We start from the raw sequence: 15571 nt of genomic DNA, 5'->3' as shown, positions 1-15571 counted from the left end.
TACAGTATATATAAATTAAACAATACAGTTATGCACTTAACGTCTCTTAACTGTTTACACCTAATATTAGTAATAACGATCCATAAGAGTTAGGATGATACAATTGTCATCTCATTCCACAATCGGACTAAACACTCGTTGCAGCACCGGACGGGTATTTTGTTCTGGTCCAGGCCGCAGCGCGTCACTGCAGCTGCGGAGGCGCAGAGCATCCACAGCAGCCTGGATGTTTGGCTCCAAGGACCTCTGGTGCTGCTCACCACAATGCTTGGAGAGTAACATGCTCCTGTTGTTTAGTATTTTACATTAACTGTTTTTGTTTCGTTTTTTTATATGTCATATTTTCTTGTTTTTTCAATTTGTATACTTTCTTTTATGAATGTTTAATGTTATCATTGCTATCATCATTCTTTGTTAAAAACAGGTCTCTCTTGTAAATGAGTCCTCGAGGTTCAATGAGACTAACCTGTATAAATAATGAATGAATGACGTGAAATCAGTGAGGTGATGCAGGCTTGTATGGGATGAAACAGACTCCAACAGGCTTTGTATGAAATATGCACACAGATAAAATCAGATTTACCAGTAAGGTGTATTTAGGTGAGAACAGTGAGCTTTATGACTTGATGATCATTCTAAGGCATGCTCTGCATAAATGGAGCTTAAAAGCTACACATTTATTGCTATGCTTCATATGTTTAAGCTAAGATGATCAGTGCTTCTTAAATAAGAGCAAGCTGTTCTTTGAGTATGTTTTCAGTTTCTTGTATGATTTTTGCTGTCAGACCACCGCACAGTTCATTCTAATTTAGCTGTTCATATAACAAAACATTCAGGCGGATTGGAAATAGAATTCTCTGACTTTCATTTTGTTTAGTATTCAGCAATATTTATTAAATAAATCCCCATAGAAATGCAACGAAACTTCAGTTCTCTTAAAGTAGTTCTCTTATTTTGACTGCAGCACATTTACCGTTCGTCTTCTAATGCTTCTTTTAGTCTTGCTATATTCGTTTTTATCGACTGCTTTGCAACATTGAAATCTTAGCTACCTTTCAGCTATTTTTTTATTTTATTTTCTTGATGATTTTAGCTACCATTTTGCAAATTTAAATGTGTAGTTAAGCTACATTTAACTTTTGGGTACTGTTATTATGCAAGTTTAAGCTTTAAATACAGTTATTGTTTTATCTTAGCTAAGGTTTTGTTAATTTTAGCTTCTAACAACAGTTGTGGTAGTTTGTTATTAGCTAAACTTTGGCAAATTTGAGCTTTTAGCTACATGTTTGCTACATTTATCTTTTTAGTTACAGTTTTTCTCATTTTAGCTTTAAGTACTAGTTCCCTCTTTTGTTTCTTTTAACAGTACAGATTTTCTGTAAAATCATCACTCGGCATTTACACTAATTTATCTGCAAAAAATACAAATTCTTTAGTCACTACTGATTGTTGTAAGAAAACAAACTTGTGTTTATTTTTATTTTTTATTTACATGAGCATCAAAGAAAACATCCAGTATAGCAGCAGACTGCAGGTTGTGTTGTTTCCAGTAGTCTTCTTAATCACCAGTCTCACCAGCTGAGCCCTTCATTTGTCACCATGGTAACACAGAATCTCTATGTTTACAGAAGGAAAGCATGTTTTCTTATTCATCTCCAGATCAATGTTTTAATATTTAGCAGCAGTCGGTCTGTGGCCTGCACATATTTATGACATACAAAAGGGTTTATCTATTAGATCAGATGGACTAAATAAAAACAATATAATAAGAATAAACCAGATTGATGGAGATTTAATCTGCTCTCTACAATGAGAGGACACAGATGGAGCTACTGCTGAAAGAACAACATGAGATAAAGAGGTCAGCTAAGATTACAGGACATTTTGTTTTACTCCTCACTTGTGATTTAAAGTTGAATGAGATTTGATTTAATCAAAGTTAAGTTTAAGGTAAATGAACTTGACTTAATAGTCACGTGGGATGTAGGAGGTTCAGGTCAATTGTAAGTTATTTGGTTGTCAAATTCTAATCCTATCATCTTGAATGTTATCGTCGTTTTTTTTTGTTGTCATTTCTCAAACTTTTTTGTTTTGTTTTTCCTGGAAAATCTACGCTCAGATTCAGATAGTAGCTGTATCACGTTGGTTATTGTCAGATTGTGTGAATTTGATGAAAATGTTTGATTTTAGTCACTGCTTAATTTGTAAACCAAACGATGCTGGAACGCAAATAGTGGGGTTTGGGGAGGGGGGGGGGGGCGTCTGGGGGTCCTCCCCCAGAAAATTTATGAATAAAGTAGATGTCATTTTCTGCATTCTGGTTGGTAAATATCTATGTTTACCTACATAAGTAAACACTCGATCCAATAACTATCTTAGAGAGGAACAAGAAGTAGCCTGACCAACAGCTCTCCTTGTGTGAATAGAGAATGCTCTGCTTCTCTCAAGCAGCCTGACCCCCCCCCCCCCCCACACACACACACACACACACACACACACACACACACACACCACCACCACCAATGTCGTTATCTCCATTGCCACTGCTTTCATGTGCTTCAGTTCTTGGATGTTTCGTTATACAACTAGAATAGGTTTTAAAAATGAAAGTAAATTGGACTGTCTTCGACACTTTGATCGCTGTTATTTTGACAAATTGGCGCTGTTGTTTTGATATGTGACGTACGTATCACCCATCAAACATTTCTCTCGTATTTTTAATCCAAATTTTGTTAATGACCCACTTAAAATGTAAAACTGATTTGCAATTTAGTTGTGCTGTTTAATTATATTTTTGTGTTTTAATCAAATTGCCCATGACTGTACTTTTAGGGGCGGGTAGAAGGGTAGTAGCGAAAATGCTTACGTGAAAGGGCAGCTCTTATGTAATATTAGGAAGCTTGTAAGTGGCTGTTATGTTTAAAATCAGTGATTATGTAATTACTTTCAGATTACATGTCCAATATAGGTTTTATTAATTCAAGGCAGTCAAATTTGTTCATAACTTTTTTAGTAAGTCTGAGAGTTACCGAATCCAAGCAAACAGTTGCCGGAATGCACCCTGTCAAAATAAGAGCGTTCCTGGATCCTATTCCGGCAGGATCCAGCTCAAATTAAGCCCTAGTTTTTAGTATTGATGTCAAGCTAACGGCTGTTGTTTTTTTCTCTGCATAATTCTGTTGACAGAACTCAAGTCTCATAATGACTTTCCGTGAAAAATACTCATAACATCACCGAATACATTTGCAGCATCTTGGCAGCAGACAATTTTTATAACTTCTTCTGAGACGTTTCAACAGAATTAACCATTAATGGTCAAAGTGACCGAGCCAGATCAATGGCAGTTTAGCCTCAAATCTCTTTAAGGACTTCCCACAACAACAGTGCTTATGGATTCTTCGTTTGCAGGCTCTTTTAATTAAATCAGTGATTTAATCTCACCGACGCTGAGTCTCTTTTTCTCTGTTGAACGTCCTAGGTTCATTTAAGAGGAGAAAGAGGAAATCTATAATTGTGACGGTGATGCTGCTCATTGTATCTGTGCTCATTCTCATCTTCGGCCTGGCGGCGACCACCAGGACGCAGAACATCACAGTTGGAGGCTATTACCCAGGAGCTATTGTGAGTATTATACGTAATTATACGCTGTAAGCAGCTGCAGCAGACCTGTTTACTGTCACAGTTCATACAAAGTGACAGGAAACCGATCTGCTGAGACGTAAAAGTGTTTCTAGTTGCTCTTCTAATCTAGACTCTTATAAGCCTCATTATTAAAGTCCCTGAAGCGTGTTTTTTTTCTCTCTCCACACATTCATTATTCAGCATCCTTGTCATTAGAGGTTGAGTGTCTAAATCCATAACTTTCCTCACACTATTCTACTTTTAGCACTGTACCTTCTTTCATGAGCCACAAAGTCACTCTGCCACTCTTCAAGTATTGTTTTTTTCTTTCCAGCTGGGCTTTGGTTCCTTTCTGGGATTCATTGGTGCTCATTTGATAGAGAACAAGAGGCAAATGGTAAGAAAGTTTAAATTATTTTATATCACTCTCCAGGATTGTTGTTTTGAGATCCTGGTATTAAACAACACATTAGCCTCAGTTCTTTTTGGACAGCTTGGTTGTAACACGCCCAGCAGAAGCTATTTCCTGCCGACCTGAAGAGATTCATGTTGTGCATCGGAACAAGGACCATGGACTTCATGGGTTGTTGGGGTTGGTGCAGCCAGAAATAGAAGCGGGGTGTAAGAGTAGGAGGACAGATGTCTGCGCTAAAACGAGGGGGGAAGGAAGCTGCAGATGAGCAGAGCAGGTGGGGGGGTTCAGGGTTGGGTCTGTCACGGCTGAAGAATGAGTTTGTCGCGACGCCATTTCCCCGTAACGCAGCTCAGTCAGCATTTGAGACACCGCAGACTGAGCTGTGTTGCATTACATTACAGAGTAGTAAAATGTTATTACATATTACATAAACTGGGATGACTGGATTTGCACTTTGATTATTTACTGTGTTCTCTTTAGGAACAGGCACAAATAACAACCTAGAACCGAGTCATGTGCTAATAGTTTAACAATATAATGATACTTACTATGATACGTAACTCAGTAAAGAGAGTAGAAGTGAACATGTACGTAAATCACGTTTTTTTATTTTATTTGACTAGTAAATAACTTCATCAAGCTTGACCTTGGTTAGGAGATAAATGTCGTTTGAAAAATGACAAAAATTGAACAAGTTTGCAAAGTATTTATGATCGTAAGTGCTCGTTTTTGTATGTGTATAATTTAAAAAGAACAACACCTTTTCATTAATGCAAGGACATTAATGCATCAAGTAAATGTACCAGATTGGAGCAGACAGGTTCGTTTTCATCTCTGGCAGATTGAATGAGTAAAGGTAAAGAACAAAGAAGAAAACATAAACATAAATTAAAAAAACATTAGGCAAACAAAAAACCAACTATTCAGACGTACAGCAGAAACTTTGATTAGTTAACAACCTCTGTTTAACAAATGTAGAGAATAACGGTTTTAAGGACCACATTTCAATTTCTTGGACCTTTAATTCAGTTTCGCCAAGAATACAAACCAAAGAAAATGTTTTTGCTCTGATTAATCAGTTCGACTTCAATTAAAGTTCATTTACAAACCAGAAGCTTATGCTTTGAGATGCATGAACTTTCTCGGGCAAGACCCTGTACCCCGCCACCCACTGTTAAGCTTATCTGTGAGTGAGAATATAAAAGTGCTGTTAATTGTGTGTAAAAATACACAACGGTAAGCACCGTATGAGTGTGAACGGGCAAATTAAACTGTAAAGCACTTTGCAGAACCCGGAGAAGTTAAAAAAAATTATTGTGTGGACACAGTTTACTTACACAGTTATTGTAAGCCTACAGCTTTATGAAAGGTCAGTATTTGGATGATACAGGACACATTTTCCTGAACATTTACAAAAATCAAAAATGGATCAAAATATTTCCAACAGATTACTGTCAGAAAACTAAGAAAAACATTTTTTCTTTCAAATTCTGAGATTTAAAAAGGCAAAAAAAAAAAAAAAACGCCCAGCTTTTATTTCGTGTCCCTCTTGCCTGAGTTGTGGCTGTAAGTGTTAATTTACTGCTATTTTATGCTCATTTTATTTAATAAAAGGTTTGTGGTATGTAAGAACAATCATCTCTGTTACCGAAAACAGATCATCATAGATCTTTGCTGTGCCGACTGTAGCCATCCATGTTACCCATGAGCTCTTGGCTTTGTGGTGTCACTTGAGTTGCTTGTCTGCAGACAGGGTCGGGTGTAACTGAATACTTGTTGTCTTTCACAGAAGAGTTAAAAAAAAAAAAGAAAAGTTGCATGAGCGAGCAGGGATGCATTTAGCGTTGCAGCGATTGCAGCAATGTGAGAACCTTGGTGACAGTTTAGACAACTAAAGTAAACAGTTTCTGCCAAGACCCACAGCTCCTCACTCCTTCATTATTACACAATTATACGTGTGTTTTTAGAGTGATCAACCGTAAAAACTGACACTTTTCTATATTTTGTCCATAGTTGGTAGCATCTATTGTCTTTATCAGTTTCGGAGTGGTGGCTGCCTTCTGCTGCGCAATCGTTGATGGAGTTTTTGCAGCGAGGCACATTGTGAGTATCTCTAATTAGCTAATTTTACCCATCATAACAACAAAAAGCTCCCTGAGTAGCTTTGACTGCGTAAACAAGCAATTTGCAGCACACGTCATGCTGAGCCCACTGAGGCCTTTCGCAGTGGGACAAATAAATTTAGCAGCAACAGGAAATTGTTGTCCATGCTGCAAACATATAATCACTAATGCACAGTGAAAACTATTTGGAGAATAAAAGCTTATGGTCGAGTGAAAAGAAAGATGATCATTAGCAGATTTCTATTTGCTAATGATGTCAATAAAATGGAAAGTGGGGATTTTCTTTTTAGACAGTAATTGCTCATTAAACTGAACAGAAACGATTTGTTGGTGATGATGGTGATAATGGGAAATCAGGGGCAAAAGCATCATGCAAAAAAAAATACATTTGACTTTTTTCACCACACCCTAAACAGATTATATTAATAACTTTACTTATTAATCTAAACACAATCAAGAGCACAATCGTGTCTTTATTTGAATAAAATGTAGCTTTAAGGAACTCAAATCACACCAAACACGTCCATATATTTTTACTGCCTTTAAACTGGCTTTGGATGACACTGATAAATTACATCGGAAATAGTTGCACTTGACAAAAGTAAAGTATCGGACTTGAAGCAATAAAGAAAACTGGAACTTTTATTTAAAAGAACAATTCGGTTAATTAATCTAATTTTAGAGTCATTAGAACCAAGTTTAGCTGTTGCATTATTGGACATATTTGGGAGTTGGATTAATATGCATATTTCTAATATCAAATTAAAGTCATATGTAGCAGTACTAGTTAACACCTAAATGTCTAAACTAGTACTAAAGGTGGGTAGTTTAACCTCAGAACAGGGTTAGAATTAGTTAATGGACACATTTAAAGTAAACAATTTATTTTAGTTGTATCTTTTAGATAAAGTTGAACAAAAAAAATATGTTTCAGCTATTTAAACTTCCTTCTCCACTTGTAGGATTTCCATTAAAAAAAAAAAAAAAAAAAGAACTTCAGCTGTGTCCTTTTCATGGCCTCATTTTTTAATGCTCTTTGACCAAAACAAGAGTAAACATGGGAACTAAATATATATTTTCCCAGCAGCCAGGGAATAAACTAATCATGAGTGGTGATATAAATAACCGAGTTTGTCCTCTTAGTTTCTAGTTTTGATTGAACTTTAAATTTGAGCATATCAGGGTCGCATCTAGAAGAACAAAGCATTTTATTTGTGGGCTGATCAGTCTAATCATTCAAATGGATCTTACAGAGCCATTTTATTCAACAATATGCTGTTTATTAAATTACATCAGTCCCAGATGTGTAGAAATAATGAACTTGGATTCTGACAGATTTTGTTTTCTTTTAAAGTTTATACTGTAGCTGTAATTTTTGCTGTGATTTTTATCTTCTGGTATCTGAATTTACTAATTTAACTCTGTGTAGAGAGAAGTTTATATTCATGTTCTTTATTCTCCTGCAGGACCTCAGGCCTCTGTATGCTGGTCGTTGTGAATATCACTCCAATGAGACTACGTCTGAACATGTTGTAAGAAAACTTTAGTATATTTCACCCTGCATACACTTAGGTGCTTAATTTATTAGGGATGCACGATATTATCGGCATGGTATCAGTATCGGCTGATATTAGCGATAATTTTAAATTTCGGACATTGGCCATTCCATCAAAATAACTCACCAATATAAAAGGCGCTGTTTTTATGTGACAACCAGTGACAAGGATGCCTGCAGCGCCAACACGTTATGATATCGCGTGCACAGCTGAGTTTAGATTTGTGAAAATTTACAAATTTGCACTGTTCGAGTGTTGTCATTGTGTTAGAGAGAGTAAATGTCATGAATAAATTTGACATTAAACATAATCCAAGTTGAAGTGTTACATCATTTTCAGTCCCCTTTTTGGCATCTGCATTTGGTATCAGGTCAAATTGACAAAGACCATGCAGAATATTGTAGTATTTTAATTTCACAGCAGAGAAAGCTGTGTAGTCTCTGTAAGTAGGTCTAGGGGAAAAAAATCAGTATTGGTATTGGTTATTGGCCAAATAAGTTTTAACATATCGGCCAAAAATCCAATATCGTGCATCCCTAGAATATATCTTCAGCTGCTGTGTAAAGATTTTCAAAGCATTGAGAGACGTCCTGTTTGTCTTTGACTATTGCAAGAATGTGAGCAACAATCACAGAAAACATCCATACATTCTTGAATTACATTAAAGGAGTTGACAACAAAGGAGCAAGAATCACACGCTGAGTTTAAATAACAACATATTTTTTATTAAAATTGAAAGTTCTGTATTCTTTGAAGGAATGCATATCACCCGCTACCTTTTGTGCCAAAGTTTTAAACAGAGAACATACATTTCTGTGTTAAAAATTAGCTTTTTTTGGCCAATTCTTGAAAATAACATCACACAATATTGCAAAATCTTACAGAATGTGTCTGGGAAGACTCTGCTGTTAGCACAATACATTTCAGTTCAGTATCAGTAATTATAGTTGTTTTATTGTCTACTCAAGGGGATTAACCGTGGCAGCCATCTTGAATTGAATTGTCTCCAAACACTAATCGGTTGTAGATTTACGTACAATGGTTATTTTTTGATAATTAAATTAAAATATGTCCAATGCTTAATGAGATATTTGCTAACAGACACATTTTTCTTTCCTCTTTATGCTCAGAATAACTAATACAAAATTTAAAGCCTCGTTTGGATAATAATAGATTTTCTTGCAGACATTTTAGTATAACTTATCACAAAACAATAAAAATAAAATATTGTTTAGCCAGTCTTAACAGTGCAGTAAAGTAAAACAGTGATCGCTGGATATGGGCACCAGTGACTCCCGTGACCCGAAAAGGAGGAAGCGGGAAAACGATAATGGATGGATGGATGTTTTATTTGGTATTCCAGATACAAGCAGCTGAAATGAACTTCCTCTGTCAGGGGTCCAGGCTTAGCTTTAGAGACAGGGTGGAGCTGCTCCTTTGCACTAAAGAGTCACCTGAGTGGGGGTTGAACATCTGGTTCATACACCTCCTGGGCACCTTGCGTTGGATTTTATTCAAGGCACATCTCACTAGAAGACCCCGAGGTAGACCTAGAACTTGCTAGAGAGATTTTATCTTCTTTGACCTGGAATCCCTCAGGAGGAACTGGAGAGTGTCATTGAAGACTGAAATCCTTCAACAGGACTCTGCCTTAAGCAGTAGCAGGTGGATGGATGTTTTCGTCAGTCCGTATCAGCAGTGATTAGTTTTGTATTATATTTTGAACATTTTAGTGGCTCTAAAGGTTAAAGGTACACATCTCCCGAATGCAAAATGTGATTATGGATCTGGTGAGCTGGACTTTCAACACAATCAACAACATCTTTTCAACAAAATGACAGGGTCCAGGAGAACCCTCTTGTCCGGCTGAGACTCACGCTGCGGGGTACGTCAGAGATTCGTGGGGAGCTGATGTGTCTTTCAGTTCTGTCTCAGGAGGACGCTGAAGACATTTATATATTTGGATTTATGATAACAGGGGTTCTGCTCTTTGGCATCAGTGGGGCTCTGTTTTATCAACTTTTGAAGAAGATTTCGGCAGCAGTTTCGGCCATGGCAAAGCTTCCGAGTCAGTGCGAAGGTTTGGTTCATGCTATGAGTACTCAAAATCAGCTGATTAACGAGCTAAACCCAGAGACGATAAACTCATTAGCTTTAGATGATGGCAAAAGTTGACCGTTTATGATTTTATATGAGCAGAAATAGTTAGCTATTCTTTTTTTAATTATTTAACTGTTTCTTTTATTGTTTCAGAAGCTGAGAAAAAAAGTTTGATTCCTTCCATTAAAGTTTCCTGTCAGTGAAGCATTTAAATTCATGATGAATAGTATAATATAATCTTCTTTATTGTCCCTGTATGGCTCGTATACAAATGAGACTAGGAGCAAAGTGTGCACGGACAGCAAAAAGAACTGATAATCTGTGACCTTCAGGTGATGTGCCATTCATCCTGCAACCTGCGTGTGAAGAACAACACCTGTTACTGCTGCGAACTCTATAACTGCGGGAGGTGAGTGCACCACGCAAACACCTGACGCTCCTCTCAATCTGTGGCCACATGGTTTACTGAGATTGTTGAGATGTTGTTGAGATTTTCTGTGCAGATTTATTTGCATTGCTGCTTGTATTGTATCCGAACAAGACTGTTTCTTTTCTTTCTGACATTTGTTTCAGAGAACATCCACTTATGGGACTTCAGAATAAAGATGTGTTGAAAAAGTTTAGGAAATCATCCATGATTTGGAAGTAAGTCCCTCCTTTTTGACTGATAATGGCCTTTTTTTGATGAGTTAGTTCCTTTTTTATGTAGATGCAGTTTTATTTATTACTTTTAAATCCTCATTTTAATCAGAGCCATTGAAGAAATGGGTTGTAGGGTGCCATTTGTTCATGTTTTGTTTGCTGCCGACTGAATAATGACCCATTCATGTCCTCTTCTCCTTTTCCCTACTCTTTCCAATGGCCTTTAGTCTATTAACACCATAAATCACAACCTGTTGTAAACCGTTTCCTTCTCAGTTGGCTGATTCAATTCAATTCAGTTTATTTATATAGCGCCAAGTCACAACAGAAGTCATCTGAGGGTTGAAGAATGCACACTGTTAAAAACTACTCATCACGCTCAGTGACTTTAGTGGCTTGATTGTAAGCTGTTTTCCTCTTTGTCCCACCCACTGGCCAAGCAGAGCCGAGGTGATGGGAGGCTACCATGAATACACAGATGTGAAGAGCTGCCAGGATGTGGTGCACCTCTACCACCTGTTGTGGTCTGCTACCATCCTCAACATCGTGGCCCTCTTTCTGGGCATCATTACTGCTGCTGTCCTGGGAGGCTTCAAGGACATGGTACGTCCTGTTCATGTTACTTACTGAATGTATTCTTTGCCAAGGAACATTACCGAGACAAAAGGGTCAAAGTTAGAACTTTAATTTTGTATTTTTAATATGCATAAATAGATTTTTAAGTATAGTAGTTCCTCGTTTATTGTGGGAGATCCGTACCCTGAAGTCCTGCAATAAGTAAAAAAAACACGAAGTAGGAATAGTAATACAAGTAGTAAGTAGTAGTTTATTTTAGTGTATATCTACATAAGGTGTTTTAATTCCCACACTTTTGCAATATTCTAAACAATGTTTATAAACTCTAAACGCACTAAAAGAGCACAGCATGTCATGATCTCAGCTCTCTGCCTCTGACCGCACTCTGCCACCTGCCAGCGCTCTCGGCCACGCCCTCTTCTCCGCTGCAGAGCGGAGATATGACACGGTGTAGGTGGAAGCTTCTCCTGCAGCTGTGGGCTGCACACAGGTGCAGCAGGTGCTAAATAATTTCAAATAATTTATTTTAGATAACAATTCCATGCCGATCATGCGGCTCATCCATCAATCAGCCAATTGTGTGTCATGTCCAATCTGACTTTGAAAAACCGCGATAGAGCGACTCCGTGAAAAACGAACCGCAAAGTAGCGAGAGACTACTGTACTTCTTTATTGTGATTCATGTCTAACTTTTTTTTTCGGGGGAGCGGAGTGAATGAGTTTTTATAAACACTGGATCATGTCAGATTTTGTCATCTGGGATCCTTCAGGGTCCTGCTTTGGGGCCAGTCCTGTTCTTATGAAACATTTCATACTAGAGATGATGGCCAACTTCACTGCTTCTTTAAAGACTCAGACGTCTACTTGTTGGACATCGTGCTACACTTGTGAAAGATCTTTTTTTCAGTTCAACTCTGAAAAGGTTAAATGTCTTATCAAGTGTTGTATAATGAAAAATGGCATCAAAGCAAATGAGTACAATTTAATAAAAGGTCTAACTTCCCCTGCTTTTGAGGGAATCAACATTTTCAGTACAACAAAAACAAGTTGAGAATTTTTTTATCTAAGAAAGGCATTATGCTCAACGTTTACATAAATACATACTGTTATCATTTAGTGATTATAACAGTGATTCGCACAACTGCATGCAAACATCTCTTTAATTGTAAATGTGTATTTAAGTCCAAGTTGTATTTGTTGTTTTTAGACACCTTCCCCTGCCTCAGAGACTGCCTCTGAACCAGAGGCTGCAGCTGCTCCGGTCCGCTCTGAGCCTCCTCCACCCACCACTTCCCTCAACTCGTACCACAACGCTGCTCCCTGCCTGCCGCCTTACACTGCCTACGACCTGCAGGTGCGAAAATTCACCTTCGGAAAAGAATCGCTCGGTACCATAAAGCAAGCTCTGGTTTAATGTTGAAATGTAAGGCAAATGATTTCTATAGAAGTTTATTACGTGTGTGCCATGGTGCACAAAATAATTTATTTACGAGGGAGTGTTTGAGGTTGAACGTTTGAGCGGCTGAGCTGGCTGTTTTACTCTGGAATATACGGAGTGGTTCACCGAAGGGGCTGTAATCCTTTTTAAACATTTTGTAGCTGTTACAAGCAAAGTTTGTTGGTACAGTATATTTATTTCATGTCCTTAATTCATGAATAAATATAATGAAATAAAACAGAATGTGCTTGAATGAACTTAAATGTTGTTTTCTGCAGGGCTCCTACATGTTCCCCGATTCCTCAGGCTTATCGGATGACTCCCAGTCTGGAGCCAGCCATCTATGGCCCACGATGATCCCCCCGCGCTACTCCCCTCCTCATGAACACCCTGATGAGAAGCCCCCACCGTACAGCCCGTAAGAACAGCAAACACCTGGGACGTTTTCAGGTGTAAGGCGCTGAGCGAGCAGCTCGGTCTCTGAGCTCTTCTTCACAATCATTCAGGACGGTGTTGAAGAAAAGGAGATGAGGAAGAGGATGGCTGCAGGGCAGGCTAACACAGACCAGATGAGAGAGCGAGCGTGTTCTGGGCATCACTCTCATTCTGGTCTGCTGTGTGTGTGTGAACAATCGCACCAGGAGAGACACGACCGGCTCAGTACCAGGACTGTTTACACATCTATCCGCCTTAATGCATCACTCCGTCACTTCAAATTATTCTGTCCACAAATTCCCCTCCTGCTCATACTGTAGGTCCACGTCTTTAATAAAATCTGCAAATGTTTCCTACCTATAATGGGAACAGAAGACACTTTCCTCACTGTGACTATGTGAACGGAGACTCACCAGTCTTGCCTGATATTAATGTTAGAGAAAAGCTTGTGTCTTTGCCAGATCATTTCAAAAAGTCTAAACTTTACCTCCAACCAGTCATTTCTTCAGCAGCAAATAGTTGCAGAACATTATCAAATGCAATTAGCTGTAAAGATGTACAGCAGTATATTATACAATTACTACAGTTAGGTCTATTATTACTTCTCCGAGGTGAGCAGAGCAGCATCCAGAAGTTTTGTACCTACAGTAGTTGCAGAGGAGATACAGTCAAGACTTTGAATACTATTTATTTCCACTGAAAACTGCACAGCCAGTAGTCGTGTGCGTCTCACATTGTCAGCTGTAATAATATCAAAAACACAAACTGAAACGTGTTCACTTTGCAAGGAAGAAGAAAGTAAAACCTCATCGGTGTCCATGAAAACGGCTCGTCTTTAGTCACTGCTGGTTATAATTTCAGCACCACTTTCTCTTGAACCCACCAGGATTGATGATGCTTTGACGTTTCACTTTGGCCTGATCGTTTTAGCACGGGATGTGAAAGTGTTGAGATTCCATTAAAATTTGTAAAGATGATACACAACCGCCTGATGGTTTGTATTACATTTAGAGGGTGATTTGATTATTTATGTCCATTTTTTTTGTTTTTTTTACTCATCAGCCAAGCCTGAGCATAAGAAGCTGATTTAAAGGCAGGCAGTGTTGATACCACAGACACGAGTGTTTTTACACCTCTGTTGATTAAAGCACTACCAGCAACTAGGGTACTGTTTCTTTTGAACAGCATGTTGTGCAAACCTTTGAAGGAACATTCATATCCACCAGATAAATTAACACTTTAGTTTTTTTTTTTTGTTTGTTTTGTTTTTTTATCTGTGAGGATTTCCAAAGACTTGTGGAGAAAGGCACCAGCTCCCCGTGATCCTGAACAGGAACAAGTGAGTAAAAGTAATGGATTTATGAGCCTTACCTTTGCATCGGCCCACATTTCTTCAGTTACCGTCTTCTTGTAGATGAAGTTGTGAATGGTAAACTGTTAGTTAAAACCAACGAGAGACAAACAAAAATTGCCTGTCTTGGTTTTGTTTTTGGTTGATCTCCAATGTTTTTATTGTTTTTTTGTTTATGACCTCACATGCAACTTGAAATGGATCTTGAGAACAAATATCTAAATTCATCCAATAATCAGAACAGACATGTTCTCATACAGTAATGTGCATCAATTATAAAAATGCATTATTATGAGATCAGAATTTACATATTCACATAATTCATTTTCCAGCTTCTACAATGTTCATATCTATATTCATATTACTGGTTAGTCTTTCATGACCTTCACGCTCTGAAAGTTCCTTTAGCCAACTGAGTGTAATTATCCTCCTGGTTTGTAGAAATCCAACGTCCAGTCATTTGATTTATGTCATCATGATAACACCTTTACAGGATTTCTGATTTTTTTTTTACATTGCCATAGGCAGTAAAGAAATGTTCCTTTATCATTTAAATATTTATTTCATGCATCTGGAATATTATTGGACATCTGATGAAGTTTGACAGGGGTTATATTCGGTTCAATTCAATTCACTTCAAAAATACTTTATTAATCCCAGAGGGAAATTAAGTGTTGTCGTAGCTCATCATCCTGGTTTCATTCAAGAGTTGTTATAGATACTGATAGCTGTGGGCAGGAAGGATCTCCTGCAGTGAAGCCGAAGAATCTGGCCACAGATACCGATCCGTCCACCCAGATCCAGCTTGCTGTCAGATCCGGCGGGCCTCTCGGTCCTCCTCGACAGCAGGATTGCCCGAATGCCAGACAGAATTCCTCCCTCAGTGATGGTCACTCCTCCCAGCAGTGAGCAGAGCTCCTCACGAGCCAAGTTTCTCACCAGCTCCAGGATCTCTGTGGTCAGGTACTCGAGCACCGCCGCCAGGTTGACGGGAATTTGTCCACGGCGCCTCCTTTTCAACTCATTTGGGATTTGGGGCTGTAGATGAGATATTTGAGCTTTTGAGATGTTAATCAGCTGCTCCTTGTTGTTAAAAAAAAAAAAACATTGTTGCCATGGTTACACATAATAACAAATGTCCAAAAGTAAAAAGGTTTCAGTAAAAATCCTTCCAGCTGCACAGCGTCCGATACCAGAGGAAACAATCATTGTAAAAAAGCGATTTACATCCAGAAAAAAGAGGAATTAAAGTTTTCAAAAGCAGTAAATTAGAATGAATATAAGAGCTGCTCCAACGTGCAGCCACCTTGAGCG

At 38.1% G+C, this 15571-nt stretch overlaps 1 protein-coding gene across 1 annotated transcript in view; it reads left to right on the top strand.

The window, feature by feature from the left end:
* tmem255a (transmembrane protein 255A) overlaps positions 1-13919 on the top strand; it is a 14422-nt gene extending 503 nt beyond the window's left edge. Inside the window, exons 3-11 of the mRNA XM_037675718.1 lie at positions 3479-3621; positions 3956-4018; positions 6050-6139; positions 7626-7691; positions 10148-10224; positions 10389-10460; positions 10901-11060; positions 12241-12387; positions 12750-13919. Coding sequence (XP_037531646.1) covers positions 3479-3621; positions 3956-4018; positions 6050-6139; positions 7626-7691; positions 10148-10224; positions 10389-10460; positions 10901-11060; positions 12241-12387; positions 12750-12893 — 962 coding nt within the window. The 3' untranslated portion in view covers positions 12894-13919. The remainder of the gene's footprint in view (positions 1-3478; positions 3622-3955; positions 4019-6049; positions 6140-7625; positions 7692-10147; positions 10225-10388; positions 10461-10900; positions 11061-12240; positions 12388-12749) is intronic.
* Positions 13920-15571: the final 1652 nt, after the last annotated feature.

The sequence above is a fragment of the Nematolebias whitei genome, chromosome 4 (genome assembly GCF_014905685.2).
Source record: "Nematolebias whitei isolate Nwh7 chromosome 4, NemWhi1, whole genome shotgun sequence".
NCBI lineage: Eukaryota > Metazoa > Chordata > Actinopteri > Cyprinodontiformes > Rivulidae > Nematolebias > Nematolebias whitei.
The sequence above is the reverse complement of the archived record's forward strand: the minus strand, read 5'-3'. Positions and strand labels throughout refer to the sequence as shown.